Source organism: Lutra lutra, chromosome 6 (assembly GCF_902655055.1).
Source record: "Lutra lutra chromosome 6, mLutLut1.2, whole genome shotgun sequence".
In the NCBI taxonomy this organism is placed as follows: Eukaryota; Metazoa; Chordata; class Mammalia; order Carnivora; family Mustelidae; genus Lutra; species Lutra lutra.
This window is the reverse complement of record NC_062283.1, coordinates 52,001,372-52,018,787: the sequence shown is the minus strand read 5'-3', so window position 1 is coordinate 52,018,787 and position 17,416 is coordinate 52,001,372. Positions and strand designations below refer to the sequence as shown.

The following is a 17,416-nucleotide window of genomic DNA, read 5'->3' as shown; positions in this document are numbered from 1 at the left end:
TGAATCATTTATAATTTTAGCATTTGTTTTAAAGTCCTGGATGATTTTTAAAATAGCACAAAATACACATACCCAGACATTTTTTTCTTTCTTTCTTTCTTCTTCTTCTTCTTTTTTTTTTTTTTTTTTTGTTTAAATTTGTTGAGGAGTTTGTGGGTTGGATTGCTTCAGGCAGGTGACATTTGTAAACTATTCTTTTCTTTTGATTTGAAAGCATATCTACCCTTCCCAACATAATCCAATTCACTTATTAAATGTTCATTCTGGCAAATAATTAGTGACATGTTTTTCATAAGTTAAAACTTGATCTGTATTTCAAACTTTGCTTTCACTCTCTTAATTTATCATTGTTGATCTCAATCGTGTTGATGGGTGCTGCATCTTTCGAATTCTGGTCATTTTTTGCAGTTGCACAATATGTAGGAGTACTTTAAGTTTTTAGAATTTTAAACACTTGAAGTGTGTTAGATTTTTTAAGGATTATAGTAATTACATTGTAGTCATTATATTGTTGTAGTCAGTATATTATTATGTTAGTTATCCTGTTATATTTTTACAATGGAAAAAAATCTATCTTGTTTTCCAATGTGAACTTTGAAACCTATTGATGGTGATTTAAATCTTTTCAAGTCACACAACTCCAAATTAAGATAACTGTTTAAGATTTTGTCAGTGAATTCTTTTCCAAAAGGAAACATGCATATACAACTCTATATCGATGTTCTTCCAGGGAATAAATGAGGCATAATATATAATATTTCACAGTTTGTTTATATTTTATTTCAAATTTAAAGCAATGCCTCATTAGCACAACAGAACTCCTAAAATTTTTATGGAGGTTTAAGGTGCCTGTTTTGTGTAAACTAATAGAAAGACTGTTTACAGAAACACACAAGTAACAAGAATATTGTGATCATTTCACAAATAATGTCCTATTACAATCTGTCTATTTCTCTTTCCTCTAGTTAACTTCTCCTCCCACTACCTCTGAGCAGCTTGCCTATAAACCACCTGCTTTCTCCTTTGTTTCTCCAACTAATCAGAAAACGCCACCTGACCCAGTTAACCTCGACGGAGCCTCTGTGCTAGAGGAGTTCCACACTAGGAGGCTGGATGTCAGTGGGGCCTTGGTGGAAGAAACAACTACGTATTTTCAAACTTCTGCTCACTCTTCACCCTTTTTTGCACGGAAGGGCACCTCCTCGACGTCACAGTTTCCCCATTTCACTCAGTTATCAGGTTCTAATTTATCCAGTCCGAGACCTGCAGATAAGAAACCTGGACTGGCATCTGAAGTTCCGAAGAAAACAGCTTTCACCTCTCATGTCCTTAGCCCCAGAGAAAGCCCGAGAACCACTTCTCCTTCACCATCCTCCAGTGCTTCTCTGAAGTCCAATTCGGGCTCATATATACCAGTCCGTATTGTCACACATTCACTCTCTCCAAGTCCCAAACAGTTTACCTCCTCTTTCCATGGCTCTTCTTCCACTATCTGTAGCCAAGTGTCATCTAGTGGAAATCTCTCAAAGTCAGGGGTGAAATCCCCAGTGCCTTCCCGGCTTTCCCTGCTCACTGCCATGCTCAAGTCAAACCCTTCTCACCAAAGACCCTTTTCCCCTGCATCCTGTCCCACTTTCTCTCTCAACTCCTTGGCTTCTTCCACACTCACACTCGATCAAAAAGCAAAAGAAACCCCGTCCACACCTAAGAAATCTCTCTCTAGTTGCTCCCTGAGAACAGGGTCTCCAGAACAAAGGGAACACCAAGTTTCCGAACTCAGCCAGCAATCCTTTCACTTACCTTTTTTTGCCAAATCTGCTCCCCTTTCTCAGGCAGGCTCCCTCTCTCCCACAACACATGTTGATAGTAGCCTTGTTTCTTTGAATGTAGAGAAAACATCACACACTTCTTTGAAGAGGAACCCGACATTCTCACTGCTACAGACTAATACATTGAGTTCTGCGGGTCTTCCTCCCGTTCCACCAAGTGTTCCTTCTTTTTCTTTGAAGGGCAAACAGGATGTTGACCTCAGGGGTCCAGAAAAGCCCAGGAATATTCACATACATCCTACATCAGCCTCATTTGCATTATCTACTTTATCTCCTCCCGCTAACCAAAGGGCCACACTCTCCTTTCCAGAGAAATGTTTCCATCCTTCCCCAGCTCTTTCAAACCTGATAAACAGATCTAAGAGAACAGCCCCGCAGCTAGCTGACCAGGGACAGAATCCTTCAATTCCTCCTTCACCCCCTGTCTCCAGTGCTAGCTCTGCCTCACTTTCCACACTGGGGTCCTTCCCAGTCCCTCCTGCTACTCTGCCCACCCAGGCTATTCAGCTCCATCCCTCAACACTGGACCCAAAATTTAGCAGTGGTACCTTGCCTTCAAGACTTGGAAAATCTGAAAGCTCGATATCCAACCACAGGTCATCTGTTTCAACCCCATCACCTCCCATTTCTCTAACAAGAACCAAGGAGCTGATTTCACCTTGTGCAACAGGCCTTGAAAATAAGAAACCCAAGGTATTTTTTTTTTTTTTTTTTTGCATGGTGCATGGTGCATGATAATTTTAAAATATGGGAGAATCTTTTTCTCAGGGGAAAAATAATTATGATCTTCATTCTGCTCCTAAATGGAATTATAGAAAATATAAGCGGGGTAAGGATTTGGTATATTTGAATGTGGAAATGAATTATAATCTATCTAAAAATGTGCATGTTTTGGTAAAACTCTTTGATTTTGCAAATTCTCTTGTTATGTCAATTTCTTGAGTCCAAGGGCATTTTTTTTTTCAGGCATAATATGTGTTATATCATTGATCACAAAGACGGGATTTAAAGCAGATAGCTCAGGTTTGAGAATATGATACACCTCTGATTATTGAATTGCATGGACCCTATTGTCTAACAAAATATTCTATACTGATAGAATAGTAGCAGCAGTGTAAAATGGAATAGTGTCCTTGATATAGGCCCATATTATTGCCAAGGCAAGTTGAAACATTTCTATTTCCTTTGCTGACATTCATTTATTATTATTAATTTTTCCCCTTTTACCAAGTTGATTTCTTTACTGCTCCTCATACCCCCTCAAATTCATACCAATATGTATTTAGCTATATACATGTAGGGCAAAAGGGAATTGAAGTTTCTTTTATATGTGAATATTATATTTGATTTATTTTGAACACTATATACTTAGGAATTATGACAAACAGAAAGGGTGGGTAGGCTGGGTATGAGGAAATAGAATTGAGAAAGGAGAAATACTGACTTCTAAATGATCTGAAGCAACCCACTGAGCAAGAATGTGACATTGGCATTTATTTGTTTTTTACTTATTTAAAAAATTTTTTTTATTCTTATTGAAGTGTAACCAATGTATAATGTTATAGTGGCTTCAGCTGTACAACAAATTGATTCAACAATTTTATGCATTGCTCAGTGCTCACTGTGATAAGTGCCATACAGTACCGTTTAAATATTTTCTGTGCTGTACTTTCATCTCCGTGGCTTACATATTTTATAACTAGAAGTTTATTCTTCTCTGAAAACCACCAGTTTCTTCTCTGTATTTAAGAATATGGTTTTTTGTTTGTCTTTTCTTTTGCTTTGTTTTGAGATTCCAAAATAAGTGAAACAATAGGGTACCATGCACTGTTGGTGGGATTATAATTGGTATAGCCACTGTGGAAAATAGTATGGAGGTTCCTCAAAAAATTAAAAATAAAATTACCATATAATCCAATAATTCCACTACTGGATATTTACCCAAGGGAAAAAAAAATCTTAATTCAGAAAGATAGAGGCACTCTTAGTTTATTGCAACATTATTTATAGTAGCCAAGATATGGAAGCAACCTAAGTGTCTGTCGACAGATGAAGGTATAAAGATGTAATACACACACACACACACACACATACACACACACACAGAGGAATATTATGCAGCCCCAAGGAAGCATGAGATCTTGCCATTTGCAACAGTATAGATGGACCCATAAGGTATTAGGCTAAGTGCAATAAGTCAGACTGAGAGAGATACCATATGGTTTCACTGATATGTGGAATCTAAAAAGCAAAAGAAATAAAGAGAGAAACAAAAAGAAGAATCAGACCTTCAAACACAGAGAACAAACTGATGGTTGCTAGAGGGAAGGGGGGAGGAAGATGGGCAAAATGGGTGAAAAGAAGTGGAAGATACAGCCTTCCAGTTATGGAATGATTAAATCATGAGAATAAAAGGTACAGTATAGGGAATGTAGTCAATGATATTGCACTAGTGTTTTTTGGTGACAGATGGTATCTACACTTGCAGTAGGCATAGCATAACAGAGGTGTTGAAGCACCCATGTTATACACCTGAAACTAAGGTTAGCACTGTTGGTCAACTATATTCAAATGAAAACACTTAAAAAATAAAAACCCTGTACTCTGGAGACTGGCATTTATCTTAATGTGAGAAGGGACGTATTTGAAGGTGTGATCCATAGAGTTCATTTTTCCTGGTAGAAGAGCATCTCTGCTCTAGAGCATACCAGCTTCCCAGCTATTCTCAAATAATTAGGATGTGATGCTATAGAACCAGAGTTTGGTTATTGTCATATAAATAAAATAAAATCATGAAAATGCCTGTAGTAGGAGGGGGCTGTGATTTCAGGTTCATTGCATTGAAATAACACAGTTTGAGAGCTTCTGAATTCCATGGAGATTGTGTTCAACTCTGTTACTGTTTGAATGATGAAGTTAAGATGGAAAAGATAAACAACACACAGGATCTTGTTAAGTTAAACTGTATTACAACATCATTAACAAGCATGCAGAAAACACCTGCTGTATGCCCCCCACTATACCAGCTTTTCTGGGGGATGTATGTTTGTGTGTATGTATTTTTTAAGGAAAGTAAGCAGCAGTCCTTTGTCTATAAAAAATTAATTTTTTTTTCAGCAGGAGGAAATACACATATACATAATATGGAGGAGCTATATAGGATTATTAAATCTACAATAAAACTAGAGAACAAGTTTAAGGCAATATTAACATAGTAAAATACAGATGATATATAGTATTCACTGAATTCAATATAATAGAAGTATTATTATGAGGGGTGGCTAGTGAGGGAAGTTATAGTAAATGTCAGGCCTGTTGGAAATGTTTAGGATTTAGCTTAATGAAGAGGAAAGGAGCTAGCATTTCAAAAACAGTAAATAACCTGACCAAATTTACAGAAGATAAACCCAGTAGAGTATATGTGGAGACATAAAAAGATTAGCCTTATCATCAACTACTGATAATTGTAATAATAATAATTATTTTAACAGATATCACATGCTTTCTGTGAGGTAAGAACTATCCTATACAAAATATACAAAGTAGTTAAAAATTAATTAAAAGAACTACATCAGTTACTTTTTGTGACATTATAAGCTTGGTAATATTTTCTCCATATTATATACCAAAATGCAAAAGCAATGACTAATATTAATTATCATTTTAGCCAATTTAGTAATTCTCATGAAGGAAATCATCATAATGGAATAGTCAGAATTATCAATTTCTATAATGTTTGGGTCATTTAAAAATGTATTTTTAGAGATTATTAAGTCCTTGTATTTTAAACTTTCAAAGCAAATGGGACAGAGAAAATCTAGCATTTTCTATAATTCTAAATTTAAATATCATATTTGAGGGAAAATGACCTGGTAATTATCTTTTCAATACATATATGTGATTATGGAATTCATTTGTGGTATATTAAAAACAACCTGGTGATGTAAACATTACTGTCTCCTGAATTTATTAACAATTATTTCTTAAACCATAATGCCATATGCTTAAATTATTCATTATCTTTATGAAAAGTGATTTTACTCCAGAGGCTTCTTTGAAGTATTTCTGTTTATGGTTCACTCTGCTTTGTTCTATTTTTGGAGAGATGGAAGAGGGTGAGCTCAGAGAGCTTTTAATCAAGTCAAGGTCTTTTTTGTCCTAAAATCAAGTTTGTTGAAGATCTGTTCTCCCCCAGCTCACTTACTGCTCCCAATATTGAAGAATTTTCAGCATTTGCTTTATTATTGGTTTTATTTTTTAAATTTCCAAGTTAAAAAATGCAGCTTGTAGAAGTGCGTGATAAATCTGATGGACATAAAAACATGAAGAGTAATTATAACATATCCATTTTTACCTGTTTTTTTGAATAAAAAATGTTTCTTATAATAGGAAAAATTTATGATAACTTCTGCAAAAATAGTTGCTCTCTGAGACATACTGTTCTTAGTTATATTTATTTCTTCCTTGCTTCTTGCTATTATCTCTCCAGGTAAAAATCAGTCTACATTTCTTTTTTTATTGCAAACTATTATTTGTAGAAGTTGTAACAAGCATTAATGTATTAAAATGTATTAAAATGGACACTGGAATAGATAAATCTTATCCCAGTTTCCTTTGATGTTTGACTAGTTATGTTTGAATTGCTAAGATTATTTCATAGACAAAAGCTTTGGGATATCAAAGAATTCATATGTGTCTATGGATTGTTTCTTGTCTTGCTCCTTCCACTGTGGTGCTAATCCAAGCACAAGGTTCTCTTTGAAGTCAAAGAGCTTCAGATTTAGATCAGCTTCACTCAGTGCCAGATCCCAAGAGAAAAGAGTCCTAGAATACAAATGGCCATCAAATTAAAACCTGAATGCTTCAGGGGTATTAGTTCAAAGTGTGGGCCCCACTGTCCTTTGATATTGAAATAAAATGGAACAGCTTGAGTACACTGAACTAAATTTAGATATGAAGCATATTTGATATTTCTTTTTCATAGATAGAATCTTAAGGTTCTGAATCTGTTTGCATTAGTATAACTGGTATACTTTAATTTCACATAATGGTTTTAAAATATTATTTCGCATAAAAATCATGGCCCTAGACAGGATGAGCATCTGCCTGAAGGTTGCTCAGTTTACTCTTTGATTGACATCTATATTGTTGAGATGTTTCTGTTCCTTGGGAAAGCCTGGATATCATAAAGCTAATTCCTGGAGTTGTATTTGAGTTCCCAACATATTTGGTCTTCATTTATAAAATACTTTAAAATTTTCTACTAGTGAATTATCGTGGTATTCCATATAGGGATTTGAGGACATTACCTCAAAACTGCAAACATTTTGCCACTTACTGAAGTTGGCTTGAAGTTTTTTTCTAACTATGAGGGCTCCAGTGGCATGCTTGCCCTGGCCTTAAATAGCTTGGGAATCAATTGAGAGCATTTTAATATTTCATGAACTTTTATAGTTGGTGTATTTTTTATAGACTCATTCCTTGAAGACATCAAAGCATTTCCAAATATGTCACACCAAAAACTTGGGGACAACAGTCTCTATGTGATTTTCTCCATTTCTGCTGAGCACTTATAATTAGGGAAATGAGTAATAATGAAATGTACCTCCATGAGCTAAAATAGTCGATGTGGTTCAAGAAAATCATTCACTCATTCAATAGACATTCACTGAGTGCTTATTATGTGCAAGGCATATTTCAAAGCCATGAGGAGGTTGCAATAAAATAAAATTGCAAAATGCTTGCTCATAGAAAGTTTACATTCTTGGGTGGAGCAGAAGAAACCAGCAATTACCATTACCACCTCCCCATTGCTGCAAGTAAATTTTCTTGTGCCTTAGAAGGTCATACACGGTATGGAGAAAAGTATAGTGGGGTAAGGCATAGTGTCACAAATTAATATTGGGTGGTCAGGATAGGTTTCTTTGGGAAGGTGACATTCATAGACGTGATGCACCTTAAGAGAGTATAGTTAGAAAAAATACCTGATGTCAGATAGTGCTTGGCAAAGATAGGCGAGCCAGCGTGGCAAGAATGGAGTTAGTCTGAGGAATTTGAAGTTGTCAGAGACATGTAACTGCGAGCTGGGGCCTGTGAGGTCTTGTAGGCCATGTCTTAGTCTTTGCTTTTTAATTGAAGAAGCTGGTGGATAGTTTTGAATAGATAATTGGCACAATCATGTCTATCTGGCTGCTATGTTAAGAATAGATTAAGAGGGTGAAAGCGGAAGTAAGGAAACCTTAGGAGTCTGTTGGATCAATCCAGGCAAGTGAAGATGATGGCTCTGGTGAGGTTCTAGTGGTGAAGTTGAAGGTCATAAATCTATATGTATTTTGTAGGGAGGGTTAACAAACATTCACAATCATACGTGAGATGATAAAACAATTGCAACTAGATATATGTATTCTCTTGTTTTCTTTTTCTCTTTTTGTCCCATTGTTTTGTACTCTACCTCCTCCACAGAATTTTTGGTGCCTTTGTGGAAATCCTAGATTTTCTAAGATTCTCCCACTCCTGCTATCTGTTGCTTACATCTATGTACTAACCAATTCAGGGTCTCATTCCCTTTGTTTTTCTCCAGCTAACTTTTCTTAAATGAGCTTAGTAGTGATTCACACTCAAGGGTCAGTGTTTGACAAAACCTCCTTGTTTTACCCCTTGAGGAATATTTTCATTTTAATTCAAGGAGGGGCTTTTGCAGTTTAATTCAAAAGAGGGATTTTAAAAAAATAGGGATTTAAGGTCATGAGTTCAAATCTTAGAAGTTCACATCACTGATGTGAACTTTGAAGTTTCACATCCAAAACTAATATTAGAAAAATTAGAAATGCCTTTAAGGCATACTTGGAAAGAGGAAGAGGATCTCCAATCAGTCAAGTGTGTCTAAGACGTGAACAGTAGATGAGGAACTAAAATTTTGGTTCTCCATGCCCTATAAATCTTACTGTAATTTTCAATAAAATACCTTGGTTTAAGTCAACAAATATTTGCCAAATATCTATTCTTTACTAAGTTAGTATAAGGTATTGGAAATAATAGAAAATATCTTCTCCAAAAGACCTATCAGGCTAATAGGGATGTCAAAATATTGTAAGACAATAATGTTTAGAGTACTAGAAACATACAAAAGATAAACCAACCATGGAGAGGGGTCCTATGAAGACAGTTGTGCAGGGAAATTTCCCCCCTTCTCTTCCCCACTGCTTCTGTTCCCAGGATCATTATAGAGATGATATTCTGCCAATAATTCAGATGTAAGGAAGGTATCAGGGCAATTTCCTTCTGTGAGTTGAATTAGGGCTTGAGTTGAGCTTTTGCCTCAGGGAGATTCTGACTCGGGCACTGCAGGCATGGTCACTGATGAGCAGAGAGTGTACATTTGGAGCAGTGCTCTCATTTCTACTCATGGGTGCATCAGAAAGGAGAAGTTGGCCATAGTGGTAGGGAGGCTCTTTGCCAGGGTTCCCTCTTGTTGTTCATGTTATCTGAGATTCTGCCCTTCACCAATACTTAAAGTGTAACCATGAGTTCAAATTTCTAATTCTCAAGGCAACTAATATAGTTTGCTTTGAGATCTCATGGGCCTTTATTACTGGAGCTGGTGGTAGAATTTTAGGCATTAACAATATTGAATAGGATAGTGATGAGAGTATTTTCTGAAGGGGAAAGATGTGTGGCTGTCCCCACCTTCAAACCCAGGATTTATGTTACAGTTATCTAGGATAAATAGTATTTATAAATAGGGTTAGCTCTGATAAACTAATATAGTAAAATAGCATTTCCTTTTCTAAACCTAAAATTTTACTCTGCACCTGTCATGTAGTGGATATTTAAGAAATATTTATTGGGGGTGCCAGGGTGACCCGGTCAGTTAAGCATCTGACTCTTTTTTTTTTTTTAAGATTTTATTTATTTATTTGACAGAAAGAGATCATAAGTAGGCAGAGAGGCAGGCATAGAGAGAGGGGGGAGTAGGCTCCCCACTGAGCAGAGAGCCCGATGCGGGGCTCGACTGCAGGACCCTGAGATCATGACCTGAGCCAATGGCAGAGGTTTAACCCACTGAGCCACCCAGGTGCCCCAAGCATCTGGCTCTTGATTTTGGCTTGTGTCACGATCTTATATTAGGCTCATGAGATTGAATTTCACACTGAGCGTGAAGCCTGCTTAAGATTTTCCATCTCCCTCTCCTTCTGTCCCTACCTCCACATAGGCTTTCTCTTTCTTAAAAAAAAAGAAAAGAAAAAGAAAAGAAAGAAAAAAAGAGAAAAGAAAAAAAATATTTTTTGAATGTTGAGCAAAAGCATAGAGTACAAATTGGAGAGATACAAAATATTATTGAATTTTTTGCTGGATTCAGGGTAGGCTGGTCAGTTCTACCTTCTACGATCAGCTGATGATGATTACAGCCTATAACACTAGAACCTACTATTTAAGTTATACTTAACATTGACTAGAGTGATTTGTAATTTTAAACCAAGCAAAGGAAACCAATGAATTTAATTTAACACCTCGGAAACTTGGAATGCTAAAGAAGAAATATGTTTCAAATTAGAATATTGTTAAAAGAAACCTAAAGAACTATAGTGAACCCAAAAAGTATCTCTAAGGTCAACAAGAATGATTTTCACACTGAAAAGAAAGACTACATATGTCTTAAACTCACATAAAGGAACTAGAAGGAAACATCTATATGTTCTAAATTCATATCTCCTGGTCTAGATAAATTGTGCCTCAAACAGATGAAATTTCTACTTCTATTGTAAATGATAGGAAATAGAGGAGATTTGCTGGAAAAGAAGTGAGCCATATGTTTTATTTTTCACGAAAAAAGGGAAGGTAAATTCTGAAGATGATTATATTCTTGTGATTGTTATCAAAATCAGTTATAACTGGAAGTCAGACATTTTCTTCAAGCAAGTAATGTTTATTGAATTGCTTTCCAAGTTCCAGCTTTTGTGATGTTTTTCATGATATCATGAATAAGGAAAGGTATGTGAGGTGTAAGGGCATGTTTCTGTGAACTCACATTTGTTCTGAGTGCCCATTTTAACACATCCTTGAGGTCACTTTCTATTCCAACACACTATTTGAATTTTCTGTGAATTATTTATCTCTCCATGACTTTTCTTTTGATTTCTCATTTCTTTGCTTTTAGTTTGGCTCTGTTTATTAGGGTATAACCTCTAGAGAGTAAGGCTTTGGATGTTTTGTTTACTGCTGAATCTCTAATACTTAGAACAATGTAGGTCACAAAGTAGGTGTTCCATAATATTTTGTTGAATGAATCAATTAGTTGAACTGTCATAAATAAATAGAGTTATAGGATAGATTGATATCCACCAGCTTGGTAGGACCCAGGAGGTAAGAGTTCTCCATCCTTGGTATGTGACTTGAATGATGATAAAAAAGACTTGCCTAACAAGATGGTTCATGAAATAATATAAAAATTATTGTCTTCATAGTTTGTAATAAGAAACCAAAACTAATCAGATGAAGCTGGATAGAGATAATGCGTGAAGTACAGTTTGGCATCTAGAGAAAAAAAGCATAACTACATGACAGAATTTAATTTCAATGAATGTTAAAGAAAAAAAGATGAAAGCATTAGGGAATTAGCATACTCGGTGTGATCCAACAATAGGAAATGACTCTAACTTCCCTCTCTTGTATATTCTAAACTGACTGCAAAAGCCAAAGAGACCATTCTAGTTAGTATCATCTTCATTGTATTAATTGATTTTATTGTCAGTATCTTCAAGGTGATGATTATATTCTACTTTGTGTTAAAAATACATCTAGTTTAACACACACCTTTTAAAAAAAGATTTTATTATGTATTTATTTAGGGAGTGAGTGCATGAGTGAGGGAAAGGGGAGAGGGAGAGAGTGTCCCAAGCAGGCTCCATGCTTAGTGTGGAACCTGACATGGCCCAATTTCATGACCCTGAAATCATGACCCAAGCCGAAATCAAGAGCTGGACACTTAATTGACTGAGCCAAGCACCCCAACACACCACTTTTCAACATTTGTAAAGGAATATTGACAGAAGAAGGTGATAAGGATAGTGACATTCTTCAACTGAGGATCAGTAAGGAGAGGTGCGGTGGAAACAGCTGTACAACTATTGTGCAGAATTGAGCTCTTTGCATGTGTCATCACTCCAAGATTGGTAGAAAGGACCAATGGAGTAAGTTATCAGGAAGCATATTTTGGCTCAGTATAAGGGAGATTTTTTTTTTTTTTTTAAAGCCACTTCTTACAATTAGGCTGAACATGCTGACTTGAGAGGTAGGCAAGAGTTCATGTGGTAGCTGAACAGAGGATCAATCAGAGAGTTTCATGTCTTGGATGAGAGGGTTGAACCAGATGCCTTTAATATCACTTCTAATTCTAAGACTATATGGCATTATGTGTGCAGTAACAGTATATCTCTCTGTATAGGCTTGTCCCAGTATATACTCCAGGGCAGTTGGGATAGGAGAACTGAAAATGTAAGTGACTGTGTGTCCTGAAATGAGAGGCAAGGGTCTATCATAGATAAGTGCATAGCTGTTGACCAGCATGCCTGCATCCAAATCCCAATTATGACTTACTACCTAGTGGCCTTGGATAAGTTACTTAACATCTTTATACTTTAGTTTCCATATATAAACTGAATGTGATTAGAATCTATCCAGTAGGGGTGCCTGGGTGGCTCAGTGGGTTAAGCCTCTGCCTTCAGCTCAGGTCATGATCCCAGAGTCCTGGGATCAAGCCCCGCATTGGGCTCTCTGCTCAGCAGGGAGCCTGCTTCCCCTCTCTCTCTGCCTGTCTCTCTGCCTACTTGTGATCTCTGTCTGTCAAATAAATAAATAAAATTAAAATCTTTAGAATCTATCCAATAATGTGGCTGTGATAATTAAATGAGATAATGTACATAAAGCTTCTAGAATTGAACCTGGCTCATAGTTAGTGTTAGCTATTATTATTATTATTAAAACTATTATTACAATTAAGTATCTATGAAATCATCATGGAATAGTAATGATATATTCTATTATATATTCTTTGTCTGCCTAGGTATTCTTTGAGAGAAAATATTATGTCATAGAGAAAGCATGGATATTGGATCCAAACAGGTCTGGGTTCCAAACCTGTTTCTATTCTTTACGGGCTGTGTATCTTAGACAAGTCACTTGACTATACTGTGCCTCCCTTCCCTAATGGTTCTTTAGCTATAGGGCTTCTGTAAAATTAAATGAGGCAGTGTATATAATTTGTCTGGTCCTAAGTGCCAGCTATTACTCTCCACAAAGAGATGGCATTTCGTTTTCAGTCCTTATCCAGAATATGTCATATGGCGACTATAGCAGTGCTGGGTCAATATGGAGACAAGGGCTTGAAGGCATCCGAGACTTTTCCCCCAGGCCTGGCATTTTTATTTTTCTCTACCTCATCTTCTTCGTAAGGAAAATGAATGTATTACTCCCCCTTCCTCACATCATTTTAATGGAAGATTATATCAGTTATATCCATAAAACTCAAGGCTTTATTTTATTTGACTATCATGTCTTCTATGATCCTGTGGTGTGCCCAGGGGACTAAGATGGCTTGGAGTCCTCTACCAACTTCTAGCTGGCTCTGGACCCCTGGGGAAGCTGTCTGAGACATAGGCTTTTGAAGCAATAAGAGCCTTGACCTTGGTTAAGCAGCATGGGACTCAGAGAAATATCAAAACCAGGCTTTTGATTATGCATAGTATCCTGATTTATACAGCTTCCTCATGCTCCACCCTCTCTTTCAAATACTGCATGAAACTGAACTATATTACTCTGCGTTTTATTTAAAACTCAGGATGTTTCATCATTTGATTCATCAATATCATTTCATTAGAAAGAGCAGGAGATGATGAAGCTTAAAAAAGTGAATTGAGGATCAAAAGTTTGGCCTTTGAATCTTTTTCATTATGGAGTTAAATTGCTGATATTATATCTATTCAAAATATGCTACTTATTAAACATTACTGCTAAATTTTATGTATTCTGACCCTTGTTTTTACGAATGATGCAAGAGAATGTATCAAGAGTTCAATTAGATTTGTTGGCATAACATTTGTAAATTATGGCACTATTAAAAAGAGCCCCTTTCCTTTGAGAATTAAGCAAAACAAAAAAACCCCACCCACATTTATAGACTAGTAGTACTCCTATGGGGGGACACACTGCTTATGAGAAATTTATAAGTAACTTTGTAGAAATGGATGTTTTTAAGTTCTGAAACTGTATAGCACATAATTGTCTATAATCCCTAGACTGATATTTTACTGTGATATTCCTTTGTTTCTCATTCTAATAAAATATTAACATGGTAAGCTAATTTTTTCTGTTAAAAACAAGTTGTAATAACTGTTTTCTTCATTTGATAACGTGTCATTTAACTTGGCAGACCTAGTCTAAAATTATGTTCTATTCTTCCCCCTTTTCATCTCCACTCTTGCTTTCTGGTTACTCATTCTAGCAATACAAGACCAAGTCAAGCTACAAGGCTTTTGCAGCAATCCCTACAAACACATTGCTTTTGGAACAGAAGGTCAGTGTTGGCTCAAAAGCAGAGGGAATTTTATGTTTCTAGTGTCATTTTGTTATGTGTTCTAAAATGGTTGTTTTGAAGTTCTGCTTTTACTAAAATGTTGCTCTTAGTTTAGGGTCTTATGATGAAAGCATCTCGGTGAACAGAATTTGAGACATCATTGATTTATCACCAGAGGCTCAATATGGGCTTAGAATTGTCCAGTCCACTGTAAAGCAGGCCTAGGAAACTTGATTTGGATTTGGAGAGATCCCCGTCCTCTGGAATTTTAAGAGCTTCCACCTCTTTTCACATTGATCAAAATGGGGTTACATGAGGGCAACTGGCCAGTCAATACTTGGTGACTAGTAGTGGTTTCTACAGGGTAGAAACATGTTAGCTGAGTATCCAGCTTAGCTCCTTAAATCCCAGCATGGGCTAAACCTCTTTGGCTGTTCTCACCAGCCATTGATGCTGCGTCCATGAATGGGAGGGAGGGCCGAAATCACTTCCAGTGACCCAGCTGCTTCCACATGCCTCTAGGGCATTTTTGCTTTGCTATTAAGAGTCATTAATTATAAAATTACAGGATTCTGCTTCAGTAGGTAAATTAAATTAAAGCCTCTTGTTTAATAAGCACATTACATATGTTCAAATGAAGGCCAAATGCAGGATTATATCAGAATCGAAGTGAAATCAATTCCCAAATCGAAGAAATTACTCATTTCATGTTATTTTTATATTTATTTAGGTAATCTATCTCAGTGTATTAAGCCTATTTTTTTTTTTCTGTGTAATTAGAGTGTTTCAAATGCTGTTATTATCATTTGTCAAAATGTTAGTGTTTGCCAACCAGGTGTATCTTGAACATTGGTTTATGAATTTACTTTCTTGTTGTTTTAATATGATCTGGGTAATGAAATCTTTGCATGATCTCTTATCTAAACTGTAGGAATCATTAGTGGGAGATACTCAGTAGCATGCAGATGGGTTTTGGTGGGCAGCATCTCTTTTATTCTAATCTCTGGTAACTAACTCGAATTTATCTACATGTGGTCCAGAGTCCATGTTTTATATTTGTGAATGCTTCCAGCTGGGGAGCTGAGGAGTCGCCAGACTGCAGAGAGAGAGATCTGCCACTTTTTCTCTAGCTTCTCTTCTGAATTTCTACCTTTTATATAGCCCAAGAAAAGATGAGATGGGCCTAATCACTGATTTCAGGAGGCTCAGGAGGATTCAGGAAGTGACCATTTTAGCAGTGGTCCCTTATCCTATTATCTGGGGCTTTTATGTTGAGTCATAGTGCAGTGTTTTCTCACAGCAGACTCTGGGCCCATTTCAGATGGATTTTTGTGAAGTATGGCCACAGTGTCTGACCCTACAGAAGTGGGAGAAACTTTCCTCCTCAGCAGCCAGGAGAAGTAAATAGGGGCCTGGTGGTTTCCCTCCATCATACTTGTCTCACCTAACCTAGTACATTGTCATGTACCTGTGGGCTACCACTATATTAGTTTTCTGTTTAGAAAAATTAGAGTTAATTCTCCTTTAGAGATGTTTGAAAGGAAAGGCTGGATGTCATTATTGGTTCCAGAATCTCTTGTCTACTAGCTCTCTTCTCTTCCAAGTAAATGGATTTTAGAGATTACCATCTATTAGTCATTCAAAATGAAGAATCACTAATTTCCATAATCATCATAAACCTATTTCATAAATGTATATGATAATATCACTGTGTATTGAACCTAATGTGAGTGCATATAGGAGGGTTTTTTTGTTTTGTTTTGTTTTGTTTTTGTTTTAAATTTTGAATAAGACAGACTCTATGGGAAAATATAAATATCATGACATCAAACTTACAATAGTTTTTTCTAGGGAGGACTGACTACTATATAAACACTAGGACTGACTATTGTATAAGCACTAGTCTCTTGGCTAAGAGAAATTGGTTTTGGGCCACAAATATATGAATTGTTCAAAGATCAAGATATGACATATGTTTGTTTTTTCTTTAGAGCCTTTGTATAATCTATTTTTTTGAGGGGGGGCTGGCTTTTCTATATTGTGTGTTTCTCCATGAGAAACTTTAATTTGTAAGGATTTTTAAAGGATTTTTAAATAACAAAAGTCTAAACTTGAGATTTTATCAGCATTTATTTCTATATTCACTAAAATTAAATATTTCCATGTTCCTTTCATGGTGGTAGTTTTTAAAAAAATCTGGTAATTAAGGTCTTTTTATCCATCTGTTTATATAATAGAACTCAACCTATACCATTAAAATCAAAGGGACTTATTTCTGAATTGAGGGGGAAAATTAAGACTCTAATTGTCAGAAATTCTGTTTGGGGAAGAATTAACACTTTGGAATATTTTCTGAGACCCCTTTAATATCACACAGAACATCACAATTAAAGAGAATGGGGATGCTGCAGTGCCATTATAATGTTTGGTTAGGGTCTATGCTGTGGATTGCCTTAAAAATAGAACTAACGAATTTAATTTAGACAGTTTAATAATTATCCCCTCCCAAACACATTAAACTCACGGTTGATGTTTTATACCACATTTTATTTTATAGTATATGGTATAATGAGGAACTGGAATCACTTTAAGAAATAATACTATTTTTAAAAGCAAGATTTTCTCCAAATTGAAGTACAGGCATCCCTTTCAATCACATATTAAGCTATCATTGAATCGCTGGATTGGTTTCAGCTTTAATCACCCCTAGATGAAACCCATCATTTTCAAAAGAGTACATTTTGTTGGCAGGAGACATGAGGTTTCTGGTAGTTCTGTTCTGTAATTTATTGTCTGCATCAAAACTTAAATTTATAGCTTATTCTGTATTCTGTAATTTTTTTCCCCCATGAACATTTAGGAGGAAAGCATTTTTAGCTTAAGCCTTAACTAAGACTTTATAGGAAGAGATAAATGTGAGGCGTATTTTAATGTGTTAGTTTCAGAGTCTTTGGCTTCATCTCCTACCAATAATCATCTTCTCCAAGATTGAGATGAGGATGAAATACAAGTGATT

The 17,416-nt window shown here is 36.0% G+C and overlaps 1 protein-coding gene across 4 annotated transcripts in view; it reads left to right on the top strand.

Moving 5' to 3' along the window:
* The window catches only part of MLIP (muscular LMNA interacting protein), a 250,607-nt gene that overhangs the window by 134,395 nt on the left and 98,796 nt on the right, over nt 1-17,416 (top strand). For all 4 annotated transcript variants that reach the window (XM_047733786.1, XM_047733789.1, XM_047733788.1 and 1 more), the window contains 2 exons: nt 966-2,522; nt 14,329-14,400. In XM_047733786.1, coding sequence (XP_047589742.1) covers nt 966-2,522; nt 14,329-14,400 — 1,629 coding nt within the window. The remainder of the gene's footprint in view (nt 1-965; nt 2,523-14,328; nt 14,401-17,416) is intronic.